The sequence below is a fragment of the Tamandua tetradactyla genome, chromosome 2 (genome assembly GCF_023851605.1).
Source record: "Tamandua tetradactyla isolate mTamTet1 chromosome 2, mTamTet1.pri, whole genome shotgun sequence".
In the NCBI taxonomy this organism is placed as follows: Eukaryota; Metazoa; Chordata; class Mammalia; order Pilosa; family Myrmecophagidae; genus Tamandua; species Tamandua tetradactyla.
The window spans coordinates 171,090,133-171,106,496 of NC_135328.1; the positions used below are offsets into that span (position 1 = coordinate 171,090,133).

Here is a 16,364-nt window from a genome sequence, read left to right on the forward strand (position 1 = left end):
ACAAAGGAAATTAAGAAGTATTTTGAGGTGAGTGAAAATGAAAACACAACATACCAATACTATGGGGTGCAGAAAAGGCAGTGCTAAGAAAAATTTATAGCTTTAAATATTGACATTAAAAATGAAGAAATGTCTCAAACCAGAGACCTAGACTCAAAACTGGAGGATCTAGAAAAAAGGAGAGCAAACTAAACCCAAAGTGAGCAGAAGGAAGAAAATAATGATTATAGATTAAAAAGATTAAAAAATAAAGATTAGAGATAAATGAAATAAGAAATTGAAAGAATAGAGAGAATCAACAAAATCAAAGTTGATGATTTGAAAAGATCAATTAAATTGACATATTTAGTTAGACTGGCAAAGGGAAAAAAGAGAAGGGATGCAAATAACTAAAATCAGAAAAAAAAAGGGGGAGGAGACATTACTACTGATCTTGCAGAAATAATAAAGATTATAACAGGATACAAATCTATGCTAATAATTTAGATAACTTAGATGAAATGGACAAAAATTCCTAGTAACACACAAACTACCTTACCTACACTGACTTAAGAAGGAATAGAAGGTCTAACAGACCAATTATAAGTAAAGAAAAGCCCAGAACCAGACGCTTTCACTGGTGAGTTTTACCAAACATTCCAAGAATGTTGGAATACTCAAACTCTTCCAAAAAACTGAAGAGGAGAAAATATTTCCTAACTAATTCTGTGAAGCCAACATTACCTTTATAGCAAAGAAAGATAAACATAAAACTAGAAAAGAAAATCATAGACCAACATCCCTTATGAATGTAGATACAAAAATTCTTTAAAAAATACTATCAACTAGGGTTGTATGGGTGGTTCAGTGGTAGAACGCATGCCTTTCATGTGGGAGACCAAGGTTTGTTTCCTAGACCATATACTCCTGCCTCCCCAAATACTAGCAACTAGATACCATTCTATACTAGCAAAGTGTTTTAGTTTGTTAAGGCTGCTGGAATGCAATACACCAGAGATGTTCTGGCTTTTATAAAGGGTGTTTATTTAGTTACGAATTTACAGTTCTTCAGAGGAAAGGCAGCTGGCTTTCTTCTGGCTTTCTTTATCACATGGGAAGACACACAGTGACATCTGCTGGCTCTCTTTCCTGGCTTCTGGGTTCAAACAGCTTTTCTGGGGGCATTTCCCTTCTGCATTTCCAAACATCTGGGTCTGAGCCAACTCTGGGCTCTGAGCTGAGCTGTGTTGAACTCCCTCTCTTTTTTCTGACTCTCCTTTTAAGCATCCAGCTAATTAAATTAAACATCACTCATTGCAGAACTCATTCCCTTTACCCAACTGCAGATGTAATTGGCCATAGGTGAATTTCATATGTGGATGATTTAAGTCCATAGCAACAGAACAACTGGGCACCATTACCTGGCCAGATTGACACCTACTATAGTGTCCACCCCGTGTCAACATGGCAGCTGTACACATCACCTTAAACCATACTTAATCTCTAAATAGGAAACAATAATAGACATATTTTTCCCTAACGATGCTCATCCATCCTGCATACAATGCATTAAATCTTTCCATATAAAAAATACATTCATTTCATCAAAATATCACAAAATTCTTAAATAATTTCAGTAACAATACCAATACAATATCAACTCAAAAATAGTATAAAATCTCATCAACGTCCATTAAAGGCATGGTCTGTCCCAAAGCAAAATTCTCTTCTGGCTGTGGGTGTGGACCTGTGAACTTAGAGCAAGTTATCTGCTTCCAATATACAAAGAAGGAACAATAATAGGATAAATGATCCCATAGCCATAGGGAAAAATTGGAAGGAAAACAGGGATCAATGGATGTAAAAAATTCCAAAAATCTGCAGGGTGAACTCCATTAGAGTTCAAAGTCTGAGAATCATTCATCCTCAGAAAGCAGCAGTCCCACCCTTTCCAAGGTCCTACACAGTGTCTCTATTATCTTGGATGAGGATTGCACTTGGATGAAGTTGCAACATTGGGGAGCCCTGGGGAGACCATTTGTTTCTAGGCTCCACCCTCCTCAAACATCTGGGTGGCACTCAGATTCTCTGCCATCTCTGGGGCACATGGTCACTCCTTCAGAACAATGGGGAGGTAGCTAGTCTTCCCCAGTCTGGGGCAAGTGCTCCACTCTCTCTGAGGCTTAGGGCACCAGAACTCTTCTTGAACATTGCTTTCAAGAAGCTGTTGGTAGAAATATGGCCTTTAAAGGTACTTCTATTGCAGATTGGCAACTCTTGTTTCAAGGTGTCAGAGAATTTACAACATCTGGGGTATCACATTCTGGAAGCCCAAAATATTCCAGACCATCAATTTTTGGTTTCTTTTAACCCAAAAGTTTAGTTCTTAATATTTCCCTCTCTTGCATTTTACTATAAGCTGCAAGGACAAACCAGGCTGCATCTTACACACTCAACTTAGAAATCTCCTCAGTCAAGCATACAAGATCATTGAATTCAAATTCTCCCTTCCATCCAGCACCAGGATTAAATTTTGCCAAATTCTCTGACACTTTAAAACAAGAGTTGCCCAATCTGCAATGGAAGTATCTTTACAGTCCATATTTCTACCAACAGATTCTTCAAAGCAATCTAGACTTTCTCTATCAAGCACCTCACAATTCTTCCAGAATGATTCCCTTATCCATTTATAAAACCATACCAATATGTTTAGTATTTGCAAACACAGCAGGAACCCACTCTTGTGGCACCAAAATCTGTTTTAGCTTGCTAAGGCTGCTGGAATGCAATATACCAGAGATGGACTGGCTTTTATAAAAGGGATTTATTTAGTTACAAATTTACAGTTCTTTGGAGGAAAGGTAGTTGACTTTCCTCTGACTTTCTCTGTCACATGGGAAGGCACACAGCAATGTCTTCTGGCCCTCTCTCCTGGCTTCTGGGTTCAAATGGCTTTCCAGGGGGCATTTCCTTTCTGCATTTCCAAACATCTGGGTTAGAGCCAGTTCTTGGCTCTGAGCTGAGTTGTGCTGTGCTGTGCTGAGCTGCACGAAGCTTCATCTCTCTCTTCTGAGTCTCCTTTTAAACCTCCAGCTAACTAAATGTCACTCATTGCAGAAGGCACTCCTGTTATCTGACTGCAGATGTAATCAGCCATAGATGAACTTCACATGCTGATGATTTATGTCCAAAGCAACAAAACAACTGGGCACCATCACCTGGCCATGTTGACATCTGAACCTAACTACTATACAAACTAAATGCTATACAATACTATGTGAAATAAACACTAGCACATTAAAAGAATCATACATAATTATCAAGTCAGATTGTTGATCAAGTTGGATTGGTGGAGAGAATGTAAAATGATACAGTTGCTATGAAAAACAATTTTGTGGCTTTTCAGAAAATTAAGTACAGAATTACTATATGACCCGACAACCCATAGAAGACTTGAACAGCACTGTAAACCAGCTAGACCCAAAAGACCTATGTAGAGCACTCCAACTAATAACAGAATACATATTCTTCTCAAGTATACAAGGAATATTCTTCTACGTAGACCATATGTTAGACCACTTTTTCAATACATTTAAAAAGACCAAAATCATACAAAGTATCTTTTTGACCACAATGGAATGATGCTAGAAATCAATAATAGAAGGAAAGCTGGAAAATTCACAAATATGTGGACATTAAACAATATACTCTTAAAGAAATTGGGTCAAATAAGAAATCACAAGGGAAATTACAAAATATCTTGAAATGAAGGAAAACAAAAACAATATACCAAAACTTATGGGAGGCAGTTTAAGCAACACCCAGAAGGAAATTTATACCAGTAAATGCCCGTTTTAAAAAAGTTGAGTGATATCAAATCTGTAACCCAACCTCACATCTTAAGAAACTAGAAAAAGAATGGCAAACTAAACCAAAATGTACAGAAGGAAAGAATTATACTAGAGATTAGAAGAGTAGAAATAAATGAAGTAGAAAATACAAACAGAAACAATGAAACCAAAAGTTGGTTCTTTGAAAAGATCAACAAAATTGACAAATCTTTAGCTAAAACAACAAAGAAAGAAGAAAGATGTAAATAACTAAAATCAGAAATGAAAATGCGATGTTACTATTGACTTTACAAAAACAAAAAGATTATAGGATAATACTATGAATAATTGTATGCCAACAATTAGATAATCTAAATGAAATATATTCCTAGGAACACACAAATTACTATATGAGTGCTTCCCATAGAGTGACATGAGTAGAAGAAGATGTTATTAATCAGGTGGACTAGATGATCCATTCCATGGGTATCAGTCAGCCTCTTTCAATACCCATCCTTATCTTTGCCCAATGGACTCATGAAAAGAATGGCCAGGGGATGGAGGCTACTCATAGACTCAGCAATATGGACTCACTAATGCTAATATAACTATAGACACTTTAGTGTCTATTCCCAAACTACCAACAACAGAGACTAACATTGGTTTTCCCTTCCCTGGGGAAAAAAGTCAGCCATCTGGTGACAGGTGGTTCCATTGGACTTCAATCATGCAAAGGGCATCATCTTTGTTCTGGCTGGACTATACACTTTGGATATTGTTTGGGCTCAGGCCCAGTTCTTGCAGAGCATGGGCAGGGGCTGCAGTGAGACAGAAAAACACACCAGGCACAGAAGTGGACATAGGTTTATTGGGATTTATGTACAGGAGAAGTTTTCTGGTGACAGTGAGCTGGATGCTTAGCACTCCACAAGGTAAACAGAAATGTACAAGGCAATATATGATTTCAGAACAAAGACATTCCATATGGTATGAGGACATTGGGTCTCTAGTATAATCATTAAAGGTACCTAAGACCCGATGTTTTACTAAGGTTAGTGTTTAAGACTAAGATATAATCAATATCATTTTTTACATCCATAAAATTACATTATTCTTTACTTTATTGACCTTTGTCCTTGGCTAAAGCAAATCTGTTGCCATATGCATTTGCCTTCCCAGTTCTCAATGTTTCTCTCAATGGCACCACCCATGGATTTCAGAATACTATATTCACCATCATAGTATTATGGGAGCATTGCTTCTGATCAGTTAATAATTTTACTTTCATCAAATGAGGTGTGATAATCAGCTCATCCTCATGGGATTGACTTGTCTTACCTTGTTTCTCATTACCCTGAAGAAACAGCCTGATACTATGGTGGAAAGGCCCTTTGAAGAGTCATTTATAGTGCCAGCTGGTTGGAAATACTCTTTGGGGCTCTGGTAATATCCTCCAGAATGTGGTATATCCTCATTTATCAATACATGGTGCTGATTGTCTCATAGCTAGGATTTTCAGGTCCAAGAAGCAAGGAGTGAAAATGGGAATGACTCACTATTACTACTAGTAATCCAGTAATGAAGTTTTTGCTTTCTGTTTCAGCCATGATTATATGAATTTTGGTGCTTTTTTATTTTTATTTTTATATTTTGGTAATAGGATGGATATTGCATCACATATGGTTACTGATTTTGTTAAGGCCATGATACTGTTATTTTTATTTGGAGGTTTAAATATGGTAAAAGTACAAATGAGTGCCAAATTCATGATGGGCATATTGTGGTGGTCTGTACTGTGTTAACTTAAGCTAGAATTATATTTGTCAGAATCCATTTCCCTAAATAGATTTGAGTTAGAGTATCCTAAAATAGGAATTTGAGCCATATTTGAAAGGCAGATTAAGGCAGAAGCCTTTACTCTGTGAAAGCCATAATGCTTAGATATAGTAATGTAACCAAGGATTTAAGGGATGATTTTAATTACTTAATTACTTTTTGCTTTCTGGTATATTGGAGAAGACAGAGACCTGAAATCCCTAAACTATAATTCAGCTGCCTTGATATCTGAAATGATTGTAAAAGCTCTTATCTTGTGCCTTTGTGATTGTAAGAACTGTTACTCCCTTTATCCAGTCATTTTCCTAAAGTAACTTGTAGGGCAAAAGCCTCAGAGAAGAATTTGCAATGAACCATTAACTTGTTCCAGTCCCTTTGTAAATTGTATCCACTGGACTCTGCTATTAAAAAGATAACTGACTCCCTTTGGGCTTACTCTTTAGTATTGAAATGATAACTCTGCCTCCCCTCCTTTCCGGCTTACGTTTTCCTATCGAAATGATAACAGTGTTTCCTTTTCTGCTTAGAAATTGCTATTTGAAATTGTAATGATCTCATCTCCCTTTGCCAAGATCCATAAAAAACTTGAACCCCCTAAACTCAGACAGATTTTGGGCCATCTGTTCTCCTGCTACATGCCTAGTAATAAACTTTTCCTCTCTTTGAAACTCTACTGTCTTCAGGAATTGGTCATTTGAGTGCATCAGACAAAAAAATCCATCACTTTTGTCTGGTAAGATTAACAAGCACACTGCAGAGAGGACAGCTGGTTCCAGCTTGTCCTTATTCTCCTCTGCTCTGTGTGCAACTCTTCTTCCCAACATCCAGCTCTTCCTCCCAATTGCTGACCCTGCTGACAAACAATGGCCCCAGGTCCACCACCAGAGACTTGACAGCCCACTGTCAAAGGCAGTCGCTACTCACAGGCACAGCTCTCCACAGACATTCCCATAAGCCTACGTCTCAGGCTTTATTTTGGCAAATGGATAGGTGGCTTCTCCTATTAACTGATTGGTGACTCCTCTGATTCTACAGCTTTGTTCTAGTTTGCTGACTGCTGGAATGCAATACACCAGAAATGGAATGGCTTTTAAAAGGGGGAATTTAATAAGTTGCTAGTTTACAGTTCTAAGGCCGAGAAAATGTCCCAATTAAAACAAGTCTATCCGGGGATAGATACCTTGGTTCAAGAAGGCCAACGGCGTTCAACGTTTCTCTCTCAGCCGGAAGGGCACATGGCGAACATGGCGGCATCTGCTGGCTTTCAAGTGGCTCTACCAAAAAGGGGACTCTCTCCAAAATGTTTCCTCTTTTAAAGGATTCCAGCAAGCAACTCCACTTTTAGTGGGTGGAGACATACCTCCATGGAAATCATCTAATCAGAAGTTACCACACACAATTGGGTGGGTCACATCTTCATGGAAACAATCAAAATGCTCCCACCCAGCAATATTGAATGAGGATCAAAGGGCATGGCTTTTCTGGGGTCCACCACAGATTCAGACCAGCACAAGCTTTCTCCTGAAACTTTGCCCCACAGGTCCTTTGACAATTGTTTGAAATATAGTTTCTAATAAATCCCTTAAACCATGCCTGAGAGAGGTGGTTCTTTTTTATTGAACCTCGATTGATAAAAATAAAGTCCTGATGGAATTTGAGCCTTTGTTCCAGCTTTTACTGAGACTTACTTAAAACTTTGTGCTTCCCACATTTAGTTGTTCCAACATTTGGAGTCTATGTGTGAAACAGAATATGTTTTTTTCCTAAGCTAATTTGAGTTGTTTTTCAGGTATTTGTAATCAAAAGAACTGTAATATCCTGTAATAACTGTGGCAATGCTAATTAGTGGCTGAATATGGACTACAATGAGACTATTTCCTACATGAATGTGGTAAATTATCTCATGCTGCATTTTTGCAGTTTTCAAGCAGTGGGAGATAATTCTCCATGGGTCTTTCACGTTTTTGCATGTTTTAAGGATGCCTATGTTACAACAGTCTTTTCAAGGATGTAAAAGTAGCAAACCGCCTTGGAAAACACAGACAACGTCTTCCTCTGGAGCAAAGGGTAGGCATGCTTACTGTCTGGTGTAATAAAGATAACTCCTTCTGGAGCAAAGCACAAGCATGCTTATTGTCTATTATTAAATATTTAGTTCCTGAAACTCAAATTTCCTTTCCTGTAATGCTACCTGCTCTGTGTACATATATTATCTGGCCCTCTTATTATTCTGTGGGAAATGTGGCTCAGGAAACTGAGGCAAAGATAATGATACACTGGCTTCTGCTATTGCCATGAATAATAAATGGTCTTTTGTTTCTGATTTAAGAGTCTTATGTTGTGTCAGAATCAATGAAACTTTTGCAGGCTAACTTGTCAGTTTGAATGTAGGGCAAAATCGCAGATCCTTCACAGTTATTGAAAATAAAATTATTTTAGACTGCTGAATAAGAATTTCATAAGTGCTGCTCACTGGGCTTTTCAAAGAGAACACTACATATCTATGGATAATATTTGAATCAACAAGTAAATGTGTTAGGTTTGAAGAAATAGTTGTTATAGTATAACAATTACTTTGTTTTAGTTTGCTAGGGCTGCTGTAACAAATACCACAGATTACTTGGCCTAAACAATAGGAATTTATCATCTCACAGTTTTGGGATCAGGAGTCCAAAATCAAGGTCATGCTTTCTCTGAAGACTGTAGCATTCTGGTGGTGGCTTGTTGGGAATCCATAACTCAAGCTCGACCTCTGTCACGTGACCATCTGTCTCTTTCTGTCTCCTGCGCAGTCATCTGTATCTCTGTCTAGATTTCCTCTCCTTATAAGGCCTCTAGTGGTATTGAATGAAGGACCACCCTGATTCAGTTTGGCCTCATGCTAACTAATAAGATCTTCAAAGATCCTATTTACAAAGGAGTTTATTCACAGGTCCGGGTCCAGGATTTAGGACTTGAACACCTCTTTGTGGAGGATTTGATTCAATCCATAGCATACTTCATATGCAAAGATCTCTTTATTTCTCATTTGTAAAACAAGGACAAGAATTTGGTTAGGATGCTTTGATTGTAAGAACAGAAATAAACTCTTTCTAGTTTATGCAAAATGGAGAATTCATTATAAAATTACAAGGCTACCTCACAAAAGCCAAGAACAACAGTTAAAGCCAGACCTCAGGGATAGTGGCCAGGAGTAGAAATAGAATCTCGCTAGCTGAAGCAAAAAGGAGAATTTATAATTAGGACACAAAGCTACCTTTCCAAACCCAAGGCCAGGGTTATAGCCATGCTTACTTCATGAAAGGCTGGAACAAGGGAATAAAACACTGCTATGAAGCCAAGAATCACACTCTCCTGCTCTCTCATCTCTGCTTTTCGCTTTGCAAATGCCTCATTGCTTTCTCACTGCAGATTTGCTATTTTTAAATTCCCAAAACACCAAGTGGGATATCACTGTCCCTAGCTCTCCATTTTATATTTCCTCTTATTCCAGAGACTAGTCAGTCCAAGACTAGAATCTATTCTCTCCAACTTCGAATTCCTAGGAGTTTTAGGAACTTACCAAAATTAGAGATTACTTCCTTTTCTGGGATAGGCAGCAATTCAGAAGTTGCAGGACACTAAGAGACGGAAGCCAGTTGAAATTTTTGTTCCTACTGCTCCTTACCAGCTTGAGCTGAAATAGCTACTTAGACTTAGGGGTGGATTGAGCGGCATATGGCTTACAACCCATAAGCATACTCTGTGAAAATGACCAGGTGACTGCTTCGTAAGAGAGGAGTGCTCTATGCCTTTTAAATATTTTTCCTGGGATAGAAATAATAGGCCTAGGTAACACTATAATTTCATTTAAGTATCTCTTGGGAAAGTATGGATAGGTCTGGATGTGAGTAATTTAAGCAATTTTGTTAATTATTTATCCCAAGAGAAAGAATGAAAAAGGATTAATTATATGAGAGAGTTTAGGAGAAAAGGAAAAGAAAGACTAAAGAACATGGTAGGTGTCAAAAACCCTCAGACCCATAAATAGAACCACGAGCAAGGGTCTCTTAGACTGGGGAGGAGCTCTGATTCACCTAGTTTGAATTGGGTATCTACGAACATAGCTGCCCCCAGTCTCATCATAGTGGAGTGGGAGCTGGGAGCCATTCTGAGAAGAAGATAAGGGAGAAGGGAAAGAAAATTATATTCTGGATTCTTTGCATTGTTCCAGGATCCCCCATAGAAACAAAATTACATTGCTTATTCCCCTACTGTATGAGGACGATTTGAGTAGTGGGTGACATTGTATTCAAAATTCAGAAAAGCTGATATAGGTATTCCATTCCACCAATATTGAAATAAATTTTAAATGTCAAAAGTATAAGGAAATGCTGTGAATGTTTTATTCAAAAATATATTTGTGCTTAAGATTTCATAAAATATTTCTATTATATGCTGAAAAGTATACCTATTATTATGTCCTTTGATGAGAATTTAGGAGTTCAGCTTAATGTTCATGAGATCATTCCAGTTCTTCCTACAGTTCTGTTTCTAGAAGTAAGAACCAGCAAGGAAAACAGGACCACTCCATGGCAAAGAACATTGAAAGCTATAGCAGCATGGGCATTGCTAAGAGACTCAGAAGCCAGTGATTCAGTTTTAACTTCTGATTTCAGTGTATACGAGGTTTCAAATGAAAAAAGTCATTCAACATCACGTTGACGGTTTTGTGTTTCAACCTCTGTATTTCTTCGTGAAAATATTTCCTTAGTGCCATCATCTTTTTGATCATCATAATGTGTCATATTCCGTGCATTTTCAGTACAATCTTCTAATGGAATGGTTGACAGGTATGAAAATACTTTTTCTATTAGCGGTTCCTTGAGCGAAGGTTTTGGAGAGTTCTTTTTCTCCGGAGAATCATCAGAAAACCAGTCATCAGTTGCTTCTATACTTTCACTGTAATAAGAATCAGATGGTAGCGTTGATAAACTTACTGTAGTACTCTTGTAATTTGTTGCCGAGCTAGTCTCTGAAGGGTCACAGATGACCTTTTTTGTTGCAACACTGAATTCATCTTTAGAGTGATCTTTTCTTGCTGTAAAATAAAATAAGATTTATTGTAAATATTATATATTCATGAACCAAATCTTGATCGTAAGTATAATGTTATTTTTAAAAATTCATACTCTTTTTTTTTTAGGGCTATAATGGACAGGCTGTAGAGAAAATTCTGAGTTATCATCATGTATACAATGTTAAATATGTATTTAGGAATTACAAATATTTTCCTGATAATTAAGGTAGAAAAATCTATTCTACATAAAATAAAAAAGAAGTATATAACATAACGTATCTTATCAGGAAAATATTCTAATCAGGCTAGGAATCTCAGTTCTGGAATATACCTCACAAATTTAAAAATGCAGATGTTTTCTAAACCATGTACTGCTAAATATTGCCTTATTTAGAAAATCAATTAGCAAATAAATGCCTCCTTGAACATTTGTATTTGTAAAATTATGTATAAAATTATTTAAAAGTTTGGCCCACATAGGAACAGACTAGGGGTTGACTTTATATCAATAAATTTTAGAGTGAACTTTCCAATCGTCCCTTACATTTTTAAAAACATTTTTTATTAATTTAAAAATTAAAAAAACAAATATGACAAGAAAGAAACACAAACATTCTTAACATGTGGTCATTTCATTCTACATATATAAACAGTAATTCACAATATCACACATAGTTGCATATTCATCATCATGATCATTTCTTAGAGCATTTGCATTAAATCAGAAAAAGAAATAAAAAGACAACAGAAAAAATTCGTACATACCATATCCCTTACCCTCCCTTTCATTGATCAGTATCATTTCAATCTAAGTTTATTTTAACATTTGTTAAAATAAGCAAATGTTAATTTGTTTCTTGAGAATGATTGTATAATGATATAGCTTTCACAATGTGACTGTGTGATTGGGAAAACCTTGTGTCCAATGCTCCTTTTATCTACCTTGTCAACAGACGAATAGAACATATGGAATAAAAATAAAGAATAAGGGGAACAAATGTTAAAATAAATTGTTTGAAATGTTAATGAAAGCGGGGGGTAAGGGGTATGGTATGTATAATCTTTTTTTTTCTGTTTTCATTTTATTTCTTTTTCTGATGTCTTTTTATTTCTTTTTCTGAGTTGATGCAAATGTTCTAAGAAATGATGAATATGCAACTAAGTGATGATGTTGTGATTTACTGATTATATATGTTAATGTTTTAGTTCGTTTGTTAAATTTTTTTTTAATTAATAAATAAATTAAAAGAAAAAGAAAAGAAACATGGCTACTGGAATACAGCTCTACATTTTCAGGTAGTTCCCTCCAGCCTCTCCATTTCATCTTGACTAACAAGGTGATATCTATTTGATGTGTAAGAATAACCTCCAGGATAACCTCTTGACTCTGTTTGGAATCTCTCAGCCATTGACACTTAGTCTCATTTCACTCTTCCCCCTTTTGGTCGAGAAGGTTTTCTCAATCCCTTGATGCTGAGTCTCAGCTCATTCTAGTGGGTTTCTCAATCCCTTGATACTGAGTCTCAGCTCATTCTATTTCTGTCCCACGTTGCCAGGAAGGTCCACACCCCTGGGAGTCATATTCCACATAGAGAGGGCAAGGGCAGTGAGTTTGCTTGCTGTATTGGCTGGAGAGAGAGGACACATCTGAGCAACAAAAGAGGTTCCCTTGGGAGTGAGCCTTAGGCCTAATTTTAAGTAGGCTTGACCTATCCTTTGTGAGGTTAAGTTTCATATGAACAAACCCCAAGATTGGGGTCTTAACCTATTGCTTTGGTTCTCTGCATTGTTTGTGAGGATATCAAGCATTCAACTTGGGGAAGTTGAATTTTCCCCCTTTCTCACCCTTCCCCGAAGGGGACTATGCAAATACTTTTTTATTCACTTTTCAAATCACTCTGGGATTTATCGGGGCATCACTCTGGATAAACCAACAAAATCTCATGCCCTACTCAAGGTTGCATGTACTTATGGTGTTCAATTAAGCTGTCTACGTAAGTTATATTAGGAAATGCACTAGTCAAACTATAAATTTTGTACCAAATAAACATTTTTTGCTTTAGTCTCACACATAAGTTAAAATTTTAAAATATTAATTACTATCAATTTTCAACACCCTGCAGTAATGACATTCCTATGTTCATCCTCATTGTACCTTACATTTTACAAAGTCTTTTGATATACCTCCAAATCTCATATATTGTCTCAATAATTCTTCAGAAAAGCTACTATAAGCATCACTTCAAAAAAGAGGAAACGGAGAAGTGATCTACCACAAATCATAAAAATGGACTTCAACCTAGATTTTCTTTACTCGAAGTCTCATGCTTTTCCCATTATATCACACACTTGATATTAAAATATACAAAGCTTATAAAAATACTATATTTATACAAAATATCCTTTATAATATTTTATATATTATTTTTCAGTGTTTTATACATTAATTTTTTATTGTGAAAACAACATATACAAAAAGCAATAAATTTCAAAACATTCTGCAGCAATTAGTTATAGAACAGATTTCAGAGTTTGGTATGAGTAACCATTAATTTTTAAAGCTGTTTCAGATACATGATTTCATTTTATATTCTGAATTTCTAAACTATGTAGGAAGTAATGGCTTGGGGTACTAAAACAATATAAAGTATCCAAAGGGATTACAAAACACTCAGTGTCCTCTTTTTTTGTATGCTGTATGGTGGGGGGGTCACAATTCATTCTTTTTCCATATGAGTATCCCCTTATTGCAGTACCATTTGTTGAATTTTTGTTTGGTTGCTTTTTTTGTTTGTTTGTTTGTTTGGGAATTGCATGGGCTGGGAATCAAACCCAGGTCTCCTGCATGGGAGGTGAGAATTCTACCACTGAACTACCCTTGCACCCCCACTCAATATCTTTTGACTCTCAGGCAGTATTATATGACAGTGACTATAACGTCTTTGGATATATGTAAGAGATAAATTTAAATTTCACATTTTTACTTAAGAAATGACATTACAAGTTTGCTTTGCAAAAAAAATGCCCATTCACATAAAATAAATGAACATTTCCTTTGAGTCTTCATAACCTTTAAAAGTAATTAGATAGTATTTAGGACAGCCTCTTGATTTTTTATGAATTGCTATAAGTTGATTAAGGTACTTCTAATAAGTGATTGAGAAAAAGTACCTTTTATATGTGCTGTTTTCTTTTTTCTTTGGTCCTCCTACATTAAAAAAAAAGTAATTTGTATTTAAAAAATTGAAAATAGATTATATACAATTTTATTTAATATATTTGATTTATATATTTATATAAGAGGAATGAATTCTAACATCATCATAATAAATTTTTGATGGATTTTTTTTTCACAATATGAATTTTTTTTTTCACCAGAATATATTGATAGAAATAAAAGCATTCAGGTGTCATCTGAAAAGAATTCAGACTGGTCCAAGAAGGCAGTATCCAGGACAGGGGATGAAAAGGTGAAATAGCATTCAAGCAGGATTACATCTCTTCATCTTCACTAACTTAGTGTCAATTGGTCAGAACTAGAGACAGCTAAAAACTAATTAGAATTCCTAGATTTGTCAGTTCATTAACTAAAAAATAAAGTGAGTGATTTCTAGCTGAAGGTCTTTATAAAAATGGGAATAATCTTAGAAAAAAGTAAAATATTCGCTGAAACAATACATTACAGATGTCTGGGAAGTGAAATGGTGTAGCAGTTCACAAACTTCGGGGAATCAGAATCACCTGGTGTGCTTTTAAAATACTCATTCTTAGGCATTATACCAGACCCTACTTACTCAGAGAGAATCTCTGAGAGTGGGATTTGAGAGCCTGCATTGTAACATGTTCACAAGTGATTCTGATACAGGTATTCCCCAGCTCACTACGTGAACTAGTGCATATAGTGTTCAGGCTGGAGTGGGTGAAGTTGTGGCTGGAAAGGTCATGTTAGCTTGTGTTCTGGGGGGGGGGGATGCGCGGGGTTACCAGGGGAAGGTGTTAGTACTCTGTGCTGAGCTGCATTGTCCTGTTTTCCAGAAAGGCTTGCTTAGGACACATACATGCTCTCTAATACGTAGGCACTTTTCCCAAAACTAACTTACACTTCTTTGCCACTTATACCTTTCATTAGTAAATGCATTATGGGCTTCTTGAACTTACCTTGCCTGGACTTAGGACCAGCTCAATTTGAGACCCCTGTATAAATTACACTACGGCATTGCTTCTCAGACTTTAGTGCGCCTAAGAATTATCTGAGGATATTGTTAAAATGCAGATTCTGACTCAGTAGGTCTGGGGTGGGCTCTGAGATTATTATTACGCGGCTCCCAGGAAATGCTGAAATCGGTATGGGGACCACACTTTGAATAGTAAGAGCCTAGACTGAATGAAATACTACCCAAAACTAACTGAATGACACAATGGATAATCTTATATACTGCTAGTCTTAAATAAATAGAATTTTTTTGGAGGGCAATTTAACAAATCCACTTCTAGAAATTTATTAGCCAAGTAAATAATTTTGAATTTGTGTAAATATTCAAGTTATCAGAATGTTTATCACAAATTGTTCAGCATTTTAAAAAATCTTGTATTTAAAACGAAACAAATGCATTATGATATGTAGATAATAATACAATAGACACTCGAAAGAAATCTATTAGAAACCATGTTACAGTATTGGAGAAAGGAAAACAACAAAAAGACAAACAACCCAATTAAAAAAAGACTTGCACAGTTTCAAAGCGTCTTCACACAGATTCATTATTGATTGCAAGGGTACAACGATAATAATACATTTGGGAAAAAATCATCATCTTGATTGTGTGATCAAAAATAACATCACTAGTGAGGGGAAAGAAAATCTGTGCCTTCAGCTATGATACCAGAAATTGATCACAAGGAATATCCAGACTGAGGAACAGTCTATGATCTATAAAATAACTGGCTCATATTATTCAAAAGTGTCAATATCATGGAAGACAAAGAAAAGTTGAGGAACTGTCCCAGGTTAAAGGAGACTGAAGAGACATGACAACTAAATATAAATGTGATTCTGGACTGGATCCTGTATCAGAGATAAAACTCTGTAAAGGACATTAGCATAATTAACATAACTGGAATATGGATTGTAGATTATTTAAAAGTATTAAATCAATATTAAACTTCCTGAATTCAAAAACTATACTGTGGTAATGTAAGAGAATATCCTTATTCTTAAGACATACACACTGAAGTATTAAGGACTAAAGGAGAATAAAAATACAACTTTCCCTCAAATGGTTTAGAAAAAAAATTAACACATCACACACATTTGACACAGTTAATAACTCCTACCTTCTTGAACCCTTTCTTCACTAGGCTTGTGAGATTCTTTGATTCTCTTCACACAACACTTGCTGCTGTTAAACCTCTAGTTTGGAATGCCTCAGGGACAATTATAATTATTTGTTCCCTCTTCCTAATATCACTGTATAAATCTGCTTAAACAGCTTAATTCTAGTGGTCGCCATTCTCATTGGGGCCTTCACTTTTATAATAATAACCTAACTGGTATTCCTGCTTTCAATTTGCTTCCCTATCCTTCACCTAGCAACCGGAGTGATCCTTTAAAAATATGAAGTCAGACCATTTAACTTCTCTTCTCAAAACCATCCAACATT

At 36.1% G+C, this 16,364-nt stretch overlaps 1 protein-coding gene across 1 annotated transcript in view; it reads right to left on the minus strand.

Annotated features, from left to right (window-relative positions):
• Positions 1–10,014: 10,014 nt before the first annotated feature.
• The window catches only part of C2H1orf185 (chromosome 2 C1orf185 homolog), a 58,387-nt gene continuing 52,037 nt past the window's right edge, over positions 10,015–16,364 (minus strand). Inside the window, exons 4-5 of the mRNA XM_077149701.1 lie at positions 13,876–13,912; positions 10,015–10,725 (exon numbers count right to left, since the gene is read on the minus strand). Of these exons, the coding sequence (XP_077005816.1) occupies positions 10,331–10,725; positions 13,876–13,912 (432 nt within the window). The 3' untranslated portion in view covers positions 10,015–10,330. The remainder of the gene's footprint in view (positions 10,726–13,875; positions 13,913–16,364) is intronic.